Genomic DNA, 17418 nt, shown 5'->3' with positions numbered 1-17418 from the left:
CATCATGGCCCCGAAAGCACTCCCAACCCGCTGCTGACTTCCAGGGTCCCCGAGAGGACAGGGGAGAAGGGCTCCGTCGGATTTCCCAGACTGCAAATCTGTACGGAAGCAGACAGCCTCATCTTTCTCCCTAGGAGTGGCTGGTGAGTACGAACCACTGACTTTGCAGGTAGTGGTACACGCGCTTAACCCACGCTTAACCCGCTGCCCCTCCGGGCCTCCTGTGGTAGTGTTAAGGCCTTGTATCTTGCCTCTCTTTTGAAAACCTGCCCATGTACACTGAGAGGCCATCTTCTTGGGGCTGGTCCCCCATGTGCGGTGGTTAAGAGTGCCCGTGAGAGTGCCCACCGAGTGTGTCCACTGGCCCTACCAGCCAGGCGTGCTGCGACATCCCTCCTGGGCTCTGACCTGGGCGGGAGCCTGTGTGTGTGTGTGTGTGTGTGTGTGTGTTCCAGGGGCCGGTGTGTGTGTGTGTGTTCCAGGAGCCGGTGTGTGTGTGTGTGTGTGTTCCAGGAGCCGGTGTGTGTGTGTGTGTGCGTGTGTGTTCCAGGGGGCTGGACTGTGGGAAATGGCACTAGACTTACTCTTTCAATCTTGTGGTCTGGGCCAAAAGGCTGCCTTGGCAGGGAAGGCGACAGACATGGACACAGTAACCAGTGACCCCTGAGAGGGTGGCACTGAAGAGACAAAGCATTTCCAGATTTACAGTTTCCTATCTGAGGTCTGGAGACGGGGGCTCCATACCTGAGGCTTTAGAGTGAGGGTGCTAACAACTAACGGCCCCAGCAAGTGCTTCACAGCTTTGGGCAGGTGCCCTGTCTATACAATGGAGCCTGTTAGACTGGTTCTGCAGTCCCTAGGGAGGAGCCCTGGTTGCCGAATGGTTAGACATTGGGCTGCTAACCTCAAGGTCAGCAGTTCAAAACTGCCAGCTGCTCAACGGGGGAAAGATGAGGCTGTCTACTCCCACAGCAGCAGTTCTACCTTGGGTCGCTGTGAGTTGGCAGAGTCCATGGCAGGGAGTTTGGTTTGGGTGAAGTGTGGTGGCGCTATGGGTTAGGCATGGGACTGTCCACTGTAAGGTAGGGGTTCAGATTCACCAGGAAGAGAAGGCTCTCTGCTCCCATGGGGCAATCTGAACTGCAGTCAAGCCCAGGATGGCAGTGGTTTGGTCCGGAAGGCATGTAGGACCGTTCCATGGTGTTCTTCCTTCTCTTCCTGAGCTGCCTCTGGGGTTCTCTCTCTTCCCGGGCAGGGCCCTGATTCTGTTACTGAGAGCAGTGTGTGTGCATGTGTGTGTAGGTGTTGTGATGTGTATGTATATATGTGTGTGTGTCTGTGTGTGCATGTGTCTGTATGTGGTTATGTGTGTATATGTATATGTATGTGTAGGCATGTGCATGTACATATGTGTGCGCGTGTGTGTATATTCATCTAAGTGTGTGTGTTTGTGTCTAAGTGTGTGTGTGTTTGTGTCTAAGTGTGTATATGTATGTTTGTGCATGTGTATATAAGTATGTATAAGTAAGTGACTGTATGTATGTGTGCGTGTGCGTGTGTGTATATTTATGTAAGTGTGTATGTATCTAAGTGTGTGCATGCTTGTGTATATAAATATGTGTATGTACATGTGCGTGTGTGTGTGCGACCATCAGACAGTGCAGAGCTGGGGGGTGACAGGTAGCCCTTAACCCTGCCATATTCCTGTTCAAGGGGGCACTTGCCTCAGCACAGTCCTTCTGGCTATCCCTCACCTGGGCTTGGCCCTCTCTTGTGGCTTTTCCACCAGCCTCAGAGGAAGGGGTGGCATGTCCCACCTCCTGGGCAGCTGTCCATCCCCCTGCAGCCCACCGCCCTCCTTAGACCTAAAACATGGGTCTGACTCCTTTACTTCACACAGCTCTCCTCAGACGTAAGATGGCCCCCAGGGTCCTCACTTCTCCTGGCTGATTCCTACCCCCTCCCCAGCCCCCCACAATGCCAGACACAGGCGGCCATCTCTGAAGAAGCCACTCCCTAACAACTGCCCCCCCCCAAAAAAAAAACCCCACAACAAACCCAAACTCACTACCATTGAAGCCAACTTAGAGGGACCCTGTGGGTCAGGCCCGAGCTGCTTCTGTGGGTTTCCAAGACTAACTCTTTACGGGAGTGGAAAGCCTAGTCTTTCTCCCTTGGAGAGGCTAGTGGTTTTGAACCACTGACCTTGTGGTTTTCAGTGCAGTTTGTAACCCACTGGGCCACCAGACTGGTCAGATTCCTCCTGCCCCGGGCCCAGAGTTCTATGTTTTACTTCACAGAGCCCAAGGCCAGACTGCCTTTTCAGGTGCCACTTGACGCTGTGAATCCACTTGAAATCTAATCGCCTCTCAGGGACTAGATTCCCCCTCCTTCCATCCCCCATGTTGCTCAGCTATGCCTTCCCTACGCTCTAATCCTGCAGTTGGTTTGGGGACTCAAGTAGAGATGGTTACATGGACCCCTTCTGAATTTCATCCTGCGCATTGTACCTGATCCCTCTGGCTTAACATCCATCTCAGTCAATTGTTCCTGGGATGTGCCCTCTACGCATCTTGTAAAGCCGGCCTCCGCCCCCTGCACAGCACTGCACGGGCCTGCCTGCCATCCAGCCCGGTGAGTCAGCCCGGTCCACGGCAGCCCGTGTGTCAGAGCAGGGCCTCCAGTGGCTGATTTTCCAAAACTAAGGGATCAGCCCCCTTTCCAGGCCACTTCCAGGTAGTACCTACCTTCCAGCCCTTTGGTTAGTGGCTGAGACAAGTAACTATTTGCACTATCCAAACAAACAAACAAAAACAAAAACAAACACGCACACACACTTGTATACATGTACACTTACATACATGTACACATGCACACACACGTATATACATACACATACATGTATATATGCACACCTATACCTACATGCAATACACACAAACACAGACACATGCACACACAGACAGACATATACACACACACTTATACACACATCACACACATAGACACATACCACACAGGCAAAAACACACATACACAACACCTACACACACCTGTACACACCTACACACACATGCACACGCACTGCTCTCCGTCACAGAATCAGAGAGAACCCCAGAGGCAGCTCAAGAAGAGAAGGAAGAACACTGGAACGGCCCTGCAGTCTTTCTGGACAGAGTGGAAACCACTCAGATCCGGGGCTGCCCTAGGATCTGCCCGGGGTGGGGTGTCCTGGTCCTTGCAGAAGAGGCCAAGGCAGGAAGCGCTGGCCATGCTCTGGGAGGGCACCGCGCAGCCCCTTGTCTTCAGGCTTGGCGCTGGCTCAGGACTGAGAGAGGGGAAGGAGGCCAGCCCTGCTCCCAGGGGCCCGAGTGGTTACAGCTAATGGTCCGATGAGGCATTCAGGAGTTAATTACAGCAGGGCGTCCTGCAGGGATTTGGGTAAATGAGCTTGGCTGAGGAGAGGTTGGTTTCCCAGCAAAGGGCAGAGGGAAGGGCAGGCCTGAGTGGATTAGAAGCAGTGGGGCTTCTGGGTCTGTGCCTGCTTCGTGTCTGCGTGGGGAATGCGTGAGAAACTGTGTCTCTCTGTGGCATGTGTACATCCCTGCGCATTGCGTGTGTGCTCATGTGGATACACACACAGACTCAGGTCACTGCAAGCCGGAACAGGCAGTGAGGAGACCCAGAGCTACTCCCTCCACCAGCCCATCCTGGTCCTGGCTCATCCAGATTCTTGGAGCCCCAGCACATCCCAAGTGGAGGCAGCTGGGCCCCACCAGGCCCAGGCGCTGGGGAAGGAGACGCAGAAAGGGAGACGGAGCCCTGATGGCACACTACTCCGACAAAGCCCGGCAGCTGCGAAATGTAGACCCACAGCCACAGCCACCGGAAGAACCGTCATGGTCAGCTATGCAAGGCCTGAGCTAGTGCTGGGGCTTCTGGTCCCAGGGGGCAGAGCCTCCAGCTGGAGGAGGGAGAGGCCGCCACACCACTCCAAACCCACCAGATCCTGAGCACTGGCACTGCCGGCGTGAGGACAGCCGGCTGACGTGCTCTAGGAGAGAAGCCCGGCCACCCTCCATCTCGTTGAGGTGGGGCGGGATGGACTCACACAGGCCCGTCAGAGCATGAGGGAGGACCCTGAGCCGTGGTGGGGGACTCCCTGGTCACTGGCCTGGACTCCTATACAGTCCCTGGAGGTGGGGGCCACTCTGGGAGTCACTGTGCCAACCACAGTGACCACAGTCTCAGGAGGGAGGCCCCTGAGCTCCACGAAGGCCACCTGGAGCCAGGAGTGCTGGGCCCAGAGCAGGTACTCGCTAGGGGTTTGCTGAGTTAATGAGCTGTCAACGAGGAGGCAGGGCCCAGGGGCCAGCCCCCACTTCTAGAGCCCTGCTGTCCCACAGAACTTTCTGCAGCCAAAGCCACGGCCTGTGAGCTGTGCCACCCAAGAGGGCGTGGCTACCAAATACCTGGCATATGCCAGCACCCCAGGGTCTCATGTCTAACTTGTGTTTAACTTTAATTCATGTAAACGGGAATCACCACACCCACCTATGGCTATCAGTCAGGGCAGCGCAAGTGTGAAGCAAGAGGAATTAAGGACACCCGCCCCATTGTCCTCACTCATCTCCACTCCGTGGCAACAGCGGTTATGCATCGGGCTGCTCACTGCAAGGTTGGTGGTTCGATGCCCCCAGTGGCTCCTTGGGAGACAGGTGGGGCTTTCTACTCCAATCAAGAATGGCGGCCTTGGACACTCACCGGGGAGTTCTACCCTGTCCCACAGGGTGCTGAGTGGGCATCGACTCCACGGCAGGGCGCAGGACCAAGCAGAACTGCTCCGTGGGGTGCCGAGACCTTCCGTCTTCACGAGCAGACAGCCTCATCTTGCTCTTGAGAAGCGCTGGGGCATTGGCGCAGCGGTCCTCCACGGCTGCACCCCAGGGCTCCTCCAAGTGGGCTGAAGCCCAGGCTTCTCGATGTTGCTTGTTGTCATGTGACATCGGGTGCTTTCTGACCCACAGTGCCCTGATGCCCAGCGGGAGGAAGCACTGGCTGGGTCTGGGCTTCCTGACCCACCTCTGCCACCTGCCTGAGGGCGCTTTTTCAAGGCCCCTCCGCTTTGTCAAGCCCGTTGTCCCTCTCCACGGGCTGGTCTCTCCTGAGAACATGTCCCCCTCCTGAACGCTCAGAATTTAAAAACTGAGTGGGAGGGTGGCCACAAAGAAGTCCATACCTACAGGGCAGGAATGGCCCTGGGGCCACATGACAGGGTCCCCCAGAGAGATGCCAGCCCCGCTTCTGGGTCCTTGTGCAGACTCAGTGAGACCTGCTCAGGACTTTAAGTGCCCAATAGGTTTAAGTTCAATAGATTATCCCTATTGCCGTGAAAACCCCTTTCTGCCAGTCAGACAGATGAACGCAGGAGGCACGTGGCCACGTTGGACGCCAGTGGTGGACGATGGAGCTGCCTGGAGAGCAACGCTTCGGGGGAGACGGCAGGGGCTGCAGGCCTGCCTGAGCCACACAGCCCCGGGGCTGCCACCAGCACCGCCATCACTGCCCACCCATGGCTGCCGAGAGGCCCCTGCCGGCTTTCTCTGTGGGCTCATGGCCTGCACTGATCTAAAACGAGGATTTGTTTCCCAAAGCCCTGAGCTGTAGAACATTCTGTGAAGCCACTGGTTCATAGTCTCACCACAGGGGGTTCAGCTTCTGGCGTTCCTCTGCTCCCAGAGGCACTAAAGGCCGCCACAAAAGTAGGGGGTCTGCTCACGGGGAGAAAGAAGTTCAGGCAGCAACGTGGAGGCCCATGTTGGGGGTGTCTGTGGTTCCGGCCGAGCTGAGCGGCCCTGCCCACGTGGGTTAGCAGGCAAGCCACAAGCTGCCGTGACGAAGGGGAGCATGCTCCTTCCACCCCACCACATGCCTCCGCACATGCATGGCGTGGCCCTCTAAGCTGTAAGGTGACCAGACGTCCCGCCTTTGGTGGGACAGTCCTGATTTTTAACAATTTGTCCTGCATCCCGCGGCATTTTTAAAAAGTCCTGATTTTTGGAAAGAATGCACGACAAGCTAGGGTATACGGCTTTCGGCTGCCATGTGGCTATTTCGCCAGGATATGAGTTTTATCAATGGTGTCCCGCTTTAGCAATGTTAAAATCTGGTCACCTTACTCTAATGCTGAGCTCCGCCTCACAGCCAAGACAAATACACTCCCTCTCTCCTTCTCCTGACTCCTCGCTCCACCACTTCCCCTCGGAGCATGCCTGACCATTCCTGGATGGAAATGTGAGAAAGCTGTGTACATATGGTGGTGGGACAGAGAACCAAACAGGTGAGCTCCCAGCTCTTGGGTCACCAGGGGAATGCCAGCACCGCTCCCGGGTCCTCATTGCAAAAGGTCCAGAGGAGGAGAGGAGGCAGAGGAGAGGAAATTGGACGCAGGTGAAGGTCAGAGAGGAAGGACGTTTAGAAAAACAAGACTCAGAAGCCGAGCTTATGAAATGGCAGCCCTGGGCCCCCCGGGGGAGCCTTCTGACCTGCCCAGTAAGAGTGGGTGGTTCTTCCCTCTGGGACCTGTTCAAGGGCAGAAGGTCACCTGTCCAGGGAAAGGCCCCAGCACACAGACAGAGCACACACACCCCCATCACCCTGGTCACCAGTGGGCCCAGGCAGTGGGTTAAAGGTAGAAGGAAAAGGAGGGGAAGCCGCGGTTCAGCCTGTGAGCATCCTCTATGTGAGCTGGACGGAGACACACCTGGTGTCCTCCTGAGCCACCTGCCCCAAGGAAACGTGGCTTCTCAGAGAAAGCCGACCCTCCCTCCCTGGGCCCAGAGGATGGGAAGTGAAGTTCAGACCAAGACAACTGCTGTCAACCCGCCGGGGCTCTCCCTCCAGAGGCCTTGGGTTATGGCCTCCTCCTTTCTGAAGGAGGGACTGCGGGCAGTCCTCTCTCCTTCCAATGAGGAGGTGGCCTGTGGCTGGGTCAGAAGAAAGTGCAGTCGCCCCACCCCCCACCCCCCATAGATCCTCCTCCTTCCATCACACCCTAACTCCCTGGGCGGCGTTCAGAGGGTCTGATTCAGGAAGCCCCAGATTCTATAGCCTCTATCTGGGAACAGGTGTGTCCGGGTGAACCTACTGCCGTTGCCAGGTGGCAGCAGGGCGCTTAGCAACCTCGAGGTCCCCTCAGAAACCTGAAGCATGGTCCCACGGGAATAAAGAAAAAACAACTCCTGTTCTTTCCACGGAGCCTCCCGCTCCGCCCTCCATGCCCACAGCATGGAGGGGAGGCCGAGGAGAGGCGTGACGCCCACCCCGGTGGCCCCACCACACAGGGAGACGGCGCGGGCATGCCTGGCTGCCATCACAGTGTCGGCCGCACTCAGAGTGCTCCATTTACACAGGCCCTCAGAGAAGCCCAGGCCCACCCCCGAGTTGGGGAGGAGGGGCCTGAGGACAGGCACCAGTGCAGCTGGGGAGCCTGATGCTTTTACTACCCAGAAGTTCCCCCTTCTCCACACGCCCCTGGTGCCCCAGGCATGCCCACCTTGGTAGAGCAGGGAGCGAAGCAGGGGACACTGGCTGCTCTGCACCTTCCAGGCGTGGCAGGCCCTCTGCCCACCTCTCTAGATGGCCGGTCACGTCCACAGAGAGGGGACAGCAACAGAGAGAACACAGCCAGAGGATGGAGTCCGACGCCGAGTCCCTGAGGCCAGCCCACTCCTGCCCCTCTCTTTGGCGGAACATGAGTCTGACCTGCGGAGGCCACACGGCAGCTGTGGCCACGCACTCCTCTCCAGACACTGCTCTTCAAGAAAACTTGGACAGCGGGTCACAACGGTGCCGTGACGGACTTCATCGAGTCCTCCTGCAAAGCTGCCCGGGAGTTCCGACGCTCGGTCTGGGACACGTCACCTGGACAGACCCAGTGCTAGCAAGGGGCACCATGCGCGGCAAAACCCAGACTCCGCAAAACAAGGGGAACACTGACAGGAGACGACTGGCCCGACCACGCGCCAAGCGATCCAAATGCAGTCACGCTCTTGAAGATGGCACGGGGCCGGGCAGCCTTCCATGCGGCTACAGAAGGCCACCAGGGGTCACAGCCGCTCTGGGACAAGGAGCGACCACAGCCGCAATGGTCCCGAAGTCGTACCTGCATGGATGGAGTCCTACTACCCCCTGGGTGGTTTTTTTATAAAGACGAAGGGCAGGCAGGCAGACAGACAGACAGAAGGCCAGCCGCATGAAGATGCACCCACAAGCCACAGCAGGCCTGCACCAGCCTAAGAGAAGCTCTTCCCTTAGGGCAGCGGCTCTCAACCTGCGGGGGGCGAAAGACCCTTTCACGGAGGTCGCCCGATTCAGAACAGTAGCCAAATGACAGTGATGAAGTAGCAACGCCAATAATGTTATGGGTGGGGGTCACCACCACACGAGGAACTGTACGACAAGGTCTCGGCAGGAGGATGCCCTGGACTGACGAGCAGAGTTCCGCACGGTCCCTTAGGATGCTTCCCTGCAGAACTGTGAGATGATAAGTCCCAGTTCTCAAATAGGTGACCCAGTTAGTGGGATTTTGTTACGGTGGAAAATGAGTCATACACAGGCCTTAGAAAACAAAGATACAGGTCAGGGGACAAAGAGGATTCCGGTTTTTAATTGAGAATTTAAAAACCCCACGTACTACGGGGGTAGCTGGGGGTGGCCTCAACCATAAACGGCTCCTGCGAGGCCACCCTTGTTCTGTTCTCTCCCCCACTTGGGCTTTCTGCACCCCTTCCCCACAGGGGTTCCCTCCGATGACCTCATTTTCCTTCCCGCAAGGGGCCTTGGCAGGAGGAAGTGGAAACGGGACTGCGTGACCTCTATTCGCAGCCTGCGCCAGCCCCAAACACGCATCCGATGACGCTCCTGGGAGGCACATTCAGCCCACAGCGCCACGCGCCTGGAGTGTCAGCCCGGGCGCCTGGGGAAGGAGCAGCCTCTGCCCAACTGGGGGCCATGGGAGCTGCGCACCATCAGCACCCGCCTGACCTCCCCAGCCTCCTGCCATCACTGTGTCCCCAGGGCTGGGGCTGGCAGCTGACAGGACTGAGGGGCTTCCGGGCTTCCAGGCTAGCCTCAGAGCTGGTCCCGAACAAGCTGCGATGGTGGCATCGCTTTTATCCCTATTTTCAAGAAGAGCAGATGAAAGATTGGGGAGGCCAGGGGCCAGCATCACACAGAAAGGAGAGAAGTCAGAGAGCCAGGCTCCATGTCCCGAGCCCGAGTTCGCCAGTGGGGAGCCCCCGGGGGGCCGGTTTGAGACTCAGGTGTTGGTCACAGCGTGCAGAGGAGGCCCGGGGTAACAGGCGTGTGCAGAGATCTGTCTGGCTGGCTTTAAAGCTCAAGCTTCAAGCTGACTTCAAGACTGTATTAACCAACCGAGACGAGAAAACACACACCAATCTCCCAGGCCCGAGGTCCTGGCAACTCACAGAGACCCTGGAGGGCAGAGGAGGACTGCCCAGGCACTGCGGAGACTGTGAATCTAGACGGGAGCAAGCCTCCTCTATTTCCCACTGAGCAGCTGGTGGTTTTAAACTTCCCACCTTACAGTTAGCAGCCCCATGTGTAATCAGGGGTCCTTTGGCTAACCAGGAACCCTATTTATCACCGTATTGAAATACATATTTACATGTGTGTGTGTACATTTCAAGAACCCAATTATGGGAGGCTTGGATTCTATAAGCGTCTGTATTTTCTAAATTTCATCCAGCAATAATAAAGATGGAGATGATGATAGAGGCTTTCAGGGCCTACTTTGTCCAAGCACCCAGTGCTCCACGCCCCACAATGGGTTTCCATGGTAACCTCCAGGGACAGGCAGGAGAACATGAGTACCTGTTTCTTAATGACTGCGCCTGATTGCTAGACTATATGAGAACAGTGTATTCATCGTGAACCCACCCGGAGCCTAGAAAATAGGGGCCTGGCGCTCTGCTTCCCAAACCCCTGTGGAATATTTCTACTCTGCACACCTGAAGTCGCTGGGAGTTGAGAACCACTTTTTGTTTTTAATTATGAGAAGATGTCAGTTTTAGAGTCAGGATAAAAGAGCCGATCTTTCAAAACACAACAAGACGGACTTGAAGATGTGTAATTCTGGGTCGTCCCCCGCTTTATGCTGCCTACCCTTCACACAACCTGCACCCAGGAGGAAACCATCTACACCTCAGTTTACCTGGCTGAGACTTAAGCCACGGGAGGAGAGGGCAGGAAGCAGTCACAGGATGTTCTACCTGCCAGGGGGACCAGTTTCCTAGGTCTGAGGTTTTCAAACTGGGATCCTTGGAGGATTTGAAACCAAAGCAGTGTTGTCTAGACTGGGGCTCGGCCAACTGAGGCTCCCAAGCCACAGGGCCTCTTTCATTCACACGTGCTTCCTATGGGCTCTGAAGTAAAATAGAAAATTCTTAAACTCAGATCACGATGGCTTTGTGTGTTTATAAAAATGTTATTCGTGGCTCTTGAGTAATTTTAAAATTGGTGTGAGGGACAGGATTGGCTCTTCCATTCCCAAAGTTTGCCAACCCAAGATACAGACGAATCCTGAGATAGTGTGCTCTCGTGCTGGGCACTCGGAGGTCAGTGAAGACGACTGGGCTAAACGACCAACTAGCGTTGATACTTAGTATCAACACTAAGCAGGCACATGCCCTCCCGGGCTTCCACTCCTCCCCTCTCCTCCATTTTCAGCAGTGTTTGCAACAGCAAAAGATTGGAAACATCTATCCATGGAAACCTGGTTAGAAATAGTACACGTTCCTTCTGGATACTAGCGCATACAGCATACAGCACAGCCATTAGGAAGGCTGAGGCAACGGGATATGGGCTCAGAACACACTGGAAGAAGGAAGGCAAAAAGACTCAGTGGAGAGGAGGGAACGAGGTACCAGGAGAAAGAAACAAAATATCTCGGGAAAGATACACAAGGAGGAAGCAGGAAGTTGTTCCTGGGAAGGGAGCCAGGTGGCTGGGGAATGTGGATGGGGGGAGGCATCCTTGGCGGGATACACCCTCTCCGTAGCTTTATCCTTGGAATCCAAGCACCCTCTTAGCTCTTCCAAGAGGACATTTAAAATTTTTTAATAATGCTCGATTTTTGCCAGGGTAGCTTATCTTAGACGAAAGAACTTAAAACGTGGACGGGGGAAAAAGCGAATGGGAAACCACAGCTGCTCAAAGGCACTGGGAAACAGCCCAGCCGAGAGAAAGGAGAGGCCTGCAGGAGACCCCAGCACACGCTGTCCCCCCACATTGCCCTTCCCCAGCATCTGGGCTGGGAGGCTGGCAGGGAGCAATGGGGGCTGGTGAGCTGGGATTCGGTAGCGAGGAGCAGAGGGCTTGAGACCGTGGAGAAGATGGAACCACGGAAAGCTGGCTTTCTGTGACACTATTCCTCTGGTGGCCCTGCCAGGTAAGCATTGCACTGTTAACCACCAGGTCAGCGGTTCAAGTCGGCCAGCCTCTCTGAAGGAGAAAGATGAGGCTTTGTTTCTTTCTGCTGGTACCGCGTCCCCTCCTCTCCACTGAGTCTTTTTGCCTGTAAAGTAAAGTCTTTACTCCTGTAAAGATCTGCAGCCTCAGGATCCCTATCCGAGGTGACTGGGAGTCAGAATCAACTGCCGGGTTCAGGGGTAGAATTCATGTCTTCCATGGGGCAGACCCGCGTACAGTTCCTGGCCAATGAACCTCACGGGCAAAGGGCTACTTCCCCAAAGCCCCAACGGGATCCCAGAGGTCCAATCTGTAATCGTGGTGGGATGGCACGAGGCCAGGCAGCATTTATTGTCATTGTTCGTGGACAGATTGACAGTGCTAACAACAATCCTAACCACCCCCACCCCCACCCCCACCGAGGCAACTGAGGATTCCTGCATAAAGGGGAGCATGAGGCTGGGGGGCCAAGCTGAGAGCTAAGCGGCTGAAAACAAAGCGTGCCCCCTACAAATTACAGGGCTGTCCACCTCAAGGGCCTGATTGATGAAAACAGTACTTTCCCATGAACCTGAACACAAAATGACAAGGCCCCGTGGGTCTCAGATGGCAGGGGGGAAAATCATCCATTCTCAACCTGTTAAGAGTTGGTTTTAGGAGCCCTGGTGGTCGAGGGGGTGATGGATCAGACTGAGAACCACAGGTCAGCAGTTTAAAACCACCAGCCACTTCTCAGAGGAAAGATGAGACTCTCTGGTCCCATCAACAGTTACGGTCTCAGAAGTCCCGGGGGAGGCCCTCTGTCCTCTGCGTCGTTGGAATGGACTGGGTGGGGTGAGGGTTTGAGAGTCTGTGTTGTAAGGATAACAGGAAATGGGTGCGTGTACATTCTGGAAGCCAATGAGATGCATTCAGACGGGAGACTCCTGACAGGATAAAGTCACCTGAGCGGAGCCCTGGTGGTGCGGTAGGTTGAGCATTGGCCTGACAACTCAAAGGCATGGGGTGCGACCCCACTAGCCACTTCCGGGGAGACGATGTGGCCGGCGGCTTCTGGGAAGATGGCAGTCTGCAAAGTCCCTCGGGGCAGTTCTCCTCCGTCCTTATAGGATCCGCTCAACGCCCCGGGTCTTCGAGGGTGGTTTATTTGCTGTTTAGCCGCATGGGAACTGGGAGAACTGCTCCTCGGGGTGGTGGAGGAGGCTGGGTGAAAGCCAGGAAGCTGAGTGCAGGGGCGGGCAGGCACGTCTCTCGATGGAAGAATGTCAACAGTGGGGCCCCGAAACCTGGCTGGGTTGGCTCCTTCATATATGACGAGCGACAGGAAGTCGGTGGGGACACTGTCCTGTGTGCGATGGACGTGTAGTGCTCCCAGGAGGATGGTGTGAGGCCACTGGGACTTTTCCCGTCTCCAGAGGCCGTGGGACGGGCCACGACCCACCCACCCCTTGGAGGCTGGGCCCAAAGCACCGAGAAGATTCTGAGTGCACACCAGGCAAGCAGTGACCGGAAAATGTGTCAGAGGTGGTGTCCCAGAATGGTGCCTGTGGTAGTTACATCATCCACTGTCAATGCAAGACTTACGAGTGAAAGGGTAGAGTTTAGCCTGTCAATCAGGCCACAAATTGATGACCTCATTTGGAGGCGCTAAGGAGATAAATAGCTCATTGGAGGCGGGACACACGCTCACTCCCTGGGAGACATTACAGCTGACAAGTTCCATTACACATGGAACTATGCTAGCGCCCTGAGCTGGAAGAGCCACGTGGGGACCCCTGCCAGCGCTGAGATGCTTATAATGCCACTGGATCCACAAGACTTCACACCCACTGGCCTGTGAACTTCCTGCATTCAGCGTCATTGCATGTGTTTTGTGAATCTGAAGAGAACTTTATGGATTGGTATCGGACCTATGGGCTAATAGTGGACTGATGGGCTTGATCTGGACTGGGGCTGGGATGTTTTCTCAATATTCAATTACTCTTTATATAAAGCTCTTTCTTATACGCATATGAGTCTCCCTGGATTTGTTTCTCGAGTCTACCCGGGCTAACACAATGCCTGTGGATCAAGAGTTCAAGGTAACCCAGTAGCCACGCTTCACCTAAGAAAGAAACACAGAGGATCAGGGCTGCCTTCGCGGACAAGGCGCTTCTCGGAAGAAGGAAGTTTTTAAGTGAAAACAAAACGGGGGAAAGGGAAGGTTTCGGTCCAGTACAGGGAAGGAGGAGGCTTAGGAGTGAATTCCGGACACGAGGCTGCAGTCCAGAAGCAGCCCTCTCATGAGGAGGCAGCCAGGAGGATGGAACTCAAGCGCCTGGGCCTGGAGGGTGGGCTGCTGCCCTAGGTTCCGCCCTCTCCCAACAGGCTCCACCTCCCAATAGGCCCCGCCCACCTGGCCAGGACGCAGGCTGCCCAGACAGAGCCCCACCTGCTGCTGGCTCTGCTCCTCCAGGTTCATCTTCACCTCCAGCGACTGGCGGGCCTCCAGGAAGGCTTTGCGGTGCTTGCGGTCGGCCATGTAGTAGGACATGACGCCCACGACGATGGCACACAGGTAGAGGAAGACGTTGGCCAGCACCTGGGCCCCAGGGGAAGAGGAGAGGACAATGGTCAAGGCAAGTCTTGAGGGAAAGGGGTAGAGCCTCGAAGGGGCAGGGAGTGACCACAAGCAGCCCCCGAGATCTGTCAGGGTTCAGGAAGGGCCTGAGCTGAACAGGGAAGGTCCCGGGAGAAAACCCTGGTGTGCTTCACCATGGGTGGGTGAGAGAGTTAAGGTTTACTGGGCCAACCTGGCCGATAAACACACGTGGGATCAGTTGAAGGGCAGAGAGATAAATGGCTCAGTGAGCCCCGCCTTTCTAGGTCTTGGGTCTCTTGCTCTCTGATGGTCGGATCAGGGTCAGCTGCCTTAGCCAGTGCCCTGCGTCAGCTGGCGAGGCTCACTTCCTGCAAGACATCCCCAAGGAGGAGCCTCATGGACCTACTCTGATGCAGCCCTGGGTGCTGGAGCAGCCGTGTGGAGACCCCTGCCAGCACAAGATGCTTACACGCTCACTGAGTCGGCTTTCCTCCTGCAGTCGGCGTCATTGTGTGTGTTTTGTGGGATTGAGGAGGACTTTGTGGATTGGTATCGGACATATGGACTAATGTTGGACTTATGTGCTTGGGCAGCACTGCGTTAGAATGCTTTCTGAATGTACACTTACCCTTTATTTGAAGCTCTCTCTTATACATATGAGTTTCTATGGATGTGTTTCCCTAGTTTACCCAGACTCACACAGTGGGTGGGTGTTAGCTTCAGGCCTGAAGGCACGGAGGTTCCACAGGGCTCAGGTGCAAGAAAGACGGGATAGGGGGGAGGGGGATTGTGGTTCACTCCTGCTTCCCGCCTCAGCTAAGCCAAGCTGTGGCCATTACATAACTGCATGTCAACTTGATAAGTAGGGTGTAGGGGTGGAGTCTACCCTGTCAATCAGGTCACAAACCCAATGGTGCCCTCTGGTGGGTGTGGCCTTTTCATAAGGGGGGCCCTGGGAACCTACCTCCCCCGGACTCCCTGCTTTTGTCTTCCTGTTGACAAGCCACAGGGAGCCACACTGAGCCCCGGGAGAACCCTGGAGATGCTTCTACTGCCACTGGATCCATAAGTCTTTACATCCACCGGCCTGTGATCTTCCTGTATTTTGCATCATTGCATGTGCTCTGTGAGTCTGAAGAGGGATTTATGGACCAGTATCGGACTTCTGGGCTAATATAGGACTTATGGACTTGATCTGGACTGGGCTGGGATGTTTTCTTAATATATAATTACTCTTTGATATAAAACTCTTTCTTCCTCCCCCTGCTTCACGACAAGGGCAGGCAGCCAGAGGCCACATGGGAGGAAGCCGGTTGGTGTGGTAGGGCTATCTGCAAGCAAGGCGCCCCGGGACAGCCCAGCAGACACCAGAACCTGCGGGGGGGGGGGGTGGGGGGGGGTGTCGCAGAGGGATCGGCAGGGTAACAAACCCAGTGTGGACTGCTAGCCTCCAGACTGTGAGGAAGTGGGTTTCCATTCTCAGAAGACAAGAGGCACAACAACCGGGTCCCAGCATCCTGGGATGTGCGGTTCTGAAAGCCACCAAGGCAGTGGGAGACCACCGGAGAGGCGAGGAGAGCAGGCTCATCCAGCTGTCACGCGACCTCATACTCACACTCGGGGTTTGGAGGGTTCTGGGCTTCCCAGGCACGCTCAGCCAACGCAACTTGCCAGTTGTGAGCAGCAGCCGGGAGCGATTGCCGGTCTCTGAGAAGCGGGGGCTGTTTGGACGTCGAGAGCCCCTTCCCTACAGACCTCCTACAGACCTCCTCCTTGCTGTCAGGAACCCACTCCCACGGTTGCAGGGATGCAGGTTCGATTCCCTAGGCAGGGGACCTGGGGATTTGGGGTGAGCATGCAGAGCTCACCTCAGATCCTGGTCTGGCTTGTGCGACCCCCACCTCTGGCCAGGCCCCATATGGCCAGACCCAAACCCCATGCATCCCTCCTTGAAAAAGCCCCTAAAGGTGAACCTTTTGCCCAGCAAAAGCTGCTCCTCAGTCTGATTCCTTCCTACTTCCAGTGCCAGCTGCCCGCTTTCACTCTCAGGCCTGTGCCCCTCTCCCCAATTCCTGGGGGTCCTGCCTGGGGGTGGTAAGACTTCCCCTCCAGGTGTGCTTTCTAGGTGTAAGTGGGGTGGAGCAGCCGGAAGGGAGGTAGGATGTCGCAGCTTCTGGCCCTTAAAGGCAGACAAGGTGGGTCCAGGTGAGCATTAGGCATGCCATTCCCAGGCAGGTACAAAATGCAAGGAGATCAACTTTAGATGTTTAAAACAGATGGTTTACCCTGGGGGCACAGTGTGCCTTGTTTGTGGGTTGCTAACAAGGACAACAGTTCCCAGCCACCTTCCTCAAGAGCAAGGTCAGGCTGTCTACTCCTTTACAGAATTACAAAAACCCTAGGCAGCCATCGTGTCCTGTGTGATAGGGTCACTATGAGAATGCACACAACGGCAGGGGGTTAGGACTGGCCTATCAGACCAGTCACTGGACTGGCTCAGCACTTGGTGTCCCCGTCCCTTTACCCCGTGTGGTCTTTACCGGGCCTCCCTTCTGAGAACAGAGGCCGGCCTTCGAGCCGACCTGTTCCATAGGCCTGCACACAGCCAGGCTGGAGGAACGAGAGACGGGGCTGTTCCTAGGTTGGCCAGAGGGTCCCCTGAGTCACAGAGTGGCTCTCAGCTGACATCCAGTCCCAAAAAGGCTGGTGGCCAGGGACGTGGAGATGAAGGGTCCATCTGAGTCATGTTCTGGAGAGTCACGTGGGGCCTGTAGGGTCCATCCGTGCTGGCGAGTCCCTCCTGCCTCCCTCGAGCACAATCTTTTTTTTTTTTTTAATTGGGGGCTTGAACAACTCTTATCACAATCCATCCATCCATCCACTGTGTCAAGCACATTTGTACATGTGTTGCCATCATCATTTTCAAAACATTTTCTTTCTACTTAAGCCCCTGATATCAGCTTCTCATTTTTTCCCCTCCCTCACGAACCCTTAATAATTTATAAAAAAATGTTTTCATGTCTTACACTGACTGATGTTTCCATTCACCCACTTTTCTGTTGTCCATCTGCCTGGGAGGGGGTTATATGCAGATCACTGTGATCAGGTTCCCCTTTCTCACCCCTTCCCCTTCCCCTCCTGGTACGGCTACTCTCAATATTGGTCCTGAGGGGTTTATCTGTCCTGTATTCCCTGTGTACCAGCTCTTATCTGTACCAGCATACATCCTCTAGGCTAGATGGATTTGCAAGATAGAATTGAGATCATGATAGTAGGGGGAGAAAGCATTAGAGAACTAGAGGAAAGTTGTATGTTTCACCATTGCCATACTAGACCCTGACTGGCTC

General features: G+C 55.4%; 1 protein-coding gene across 1 annotated transcript in view; it reads right to left on the bottom strand.

The window, feature by feature from the left end:
* Positions 1-17418, bottom strand: part of ADCY3 (adenylate cyclase 3) — a 101622-nt gene that overhangs the window by 31873 nt on the left and 52331 nt on the right. The window contains exon 2 of the mRNA XM_013004358.2: positions 13922-14071. Coding sequence (XP_012859812.1) covers positions 13922-14071 — 150 coding nt within the window. The remainder of the gene's footprint in view (positions 1-13921; positions 14072-17418) is intronic.

Source organism: Echinops telfairi, unplaced genomic scaffold (assembly GCF_000313985.2).
Source record: "Echinops telfairi isolate 266 unplaced genomic scaffold, ASM31398v2 ScPeMD7_9;HRSCAF=40, whole genome shotgun sequence".
In the NCBI taxonomy this organism is placed as follows: domain Eukaryota; kingdom Metazoa; phylum Chordata; class Mammalia; order Afrosoricida; family Tenrecidae; genus Echinops; species Echinops telfairi.
The sequence above is the reverse complement of the archived record's forward strand: the minus strand, read 5'-3'. Positions and strand labels throughout refer to the sequence as shown.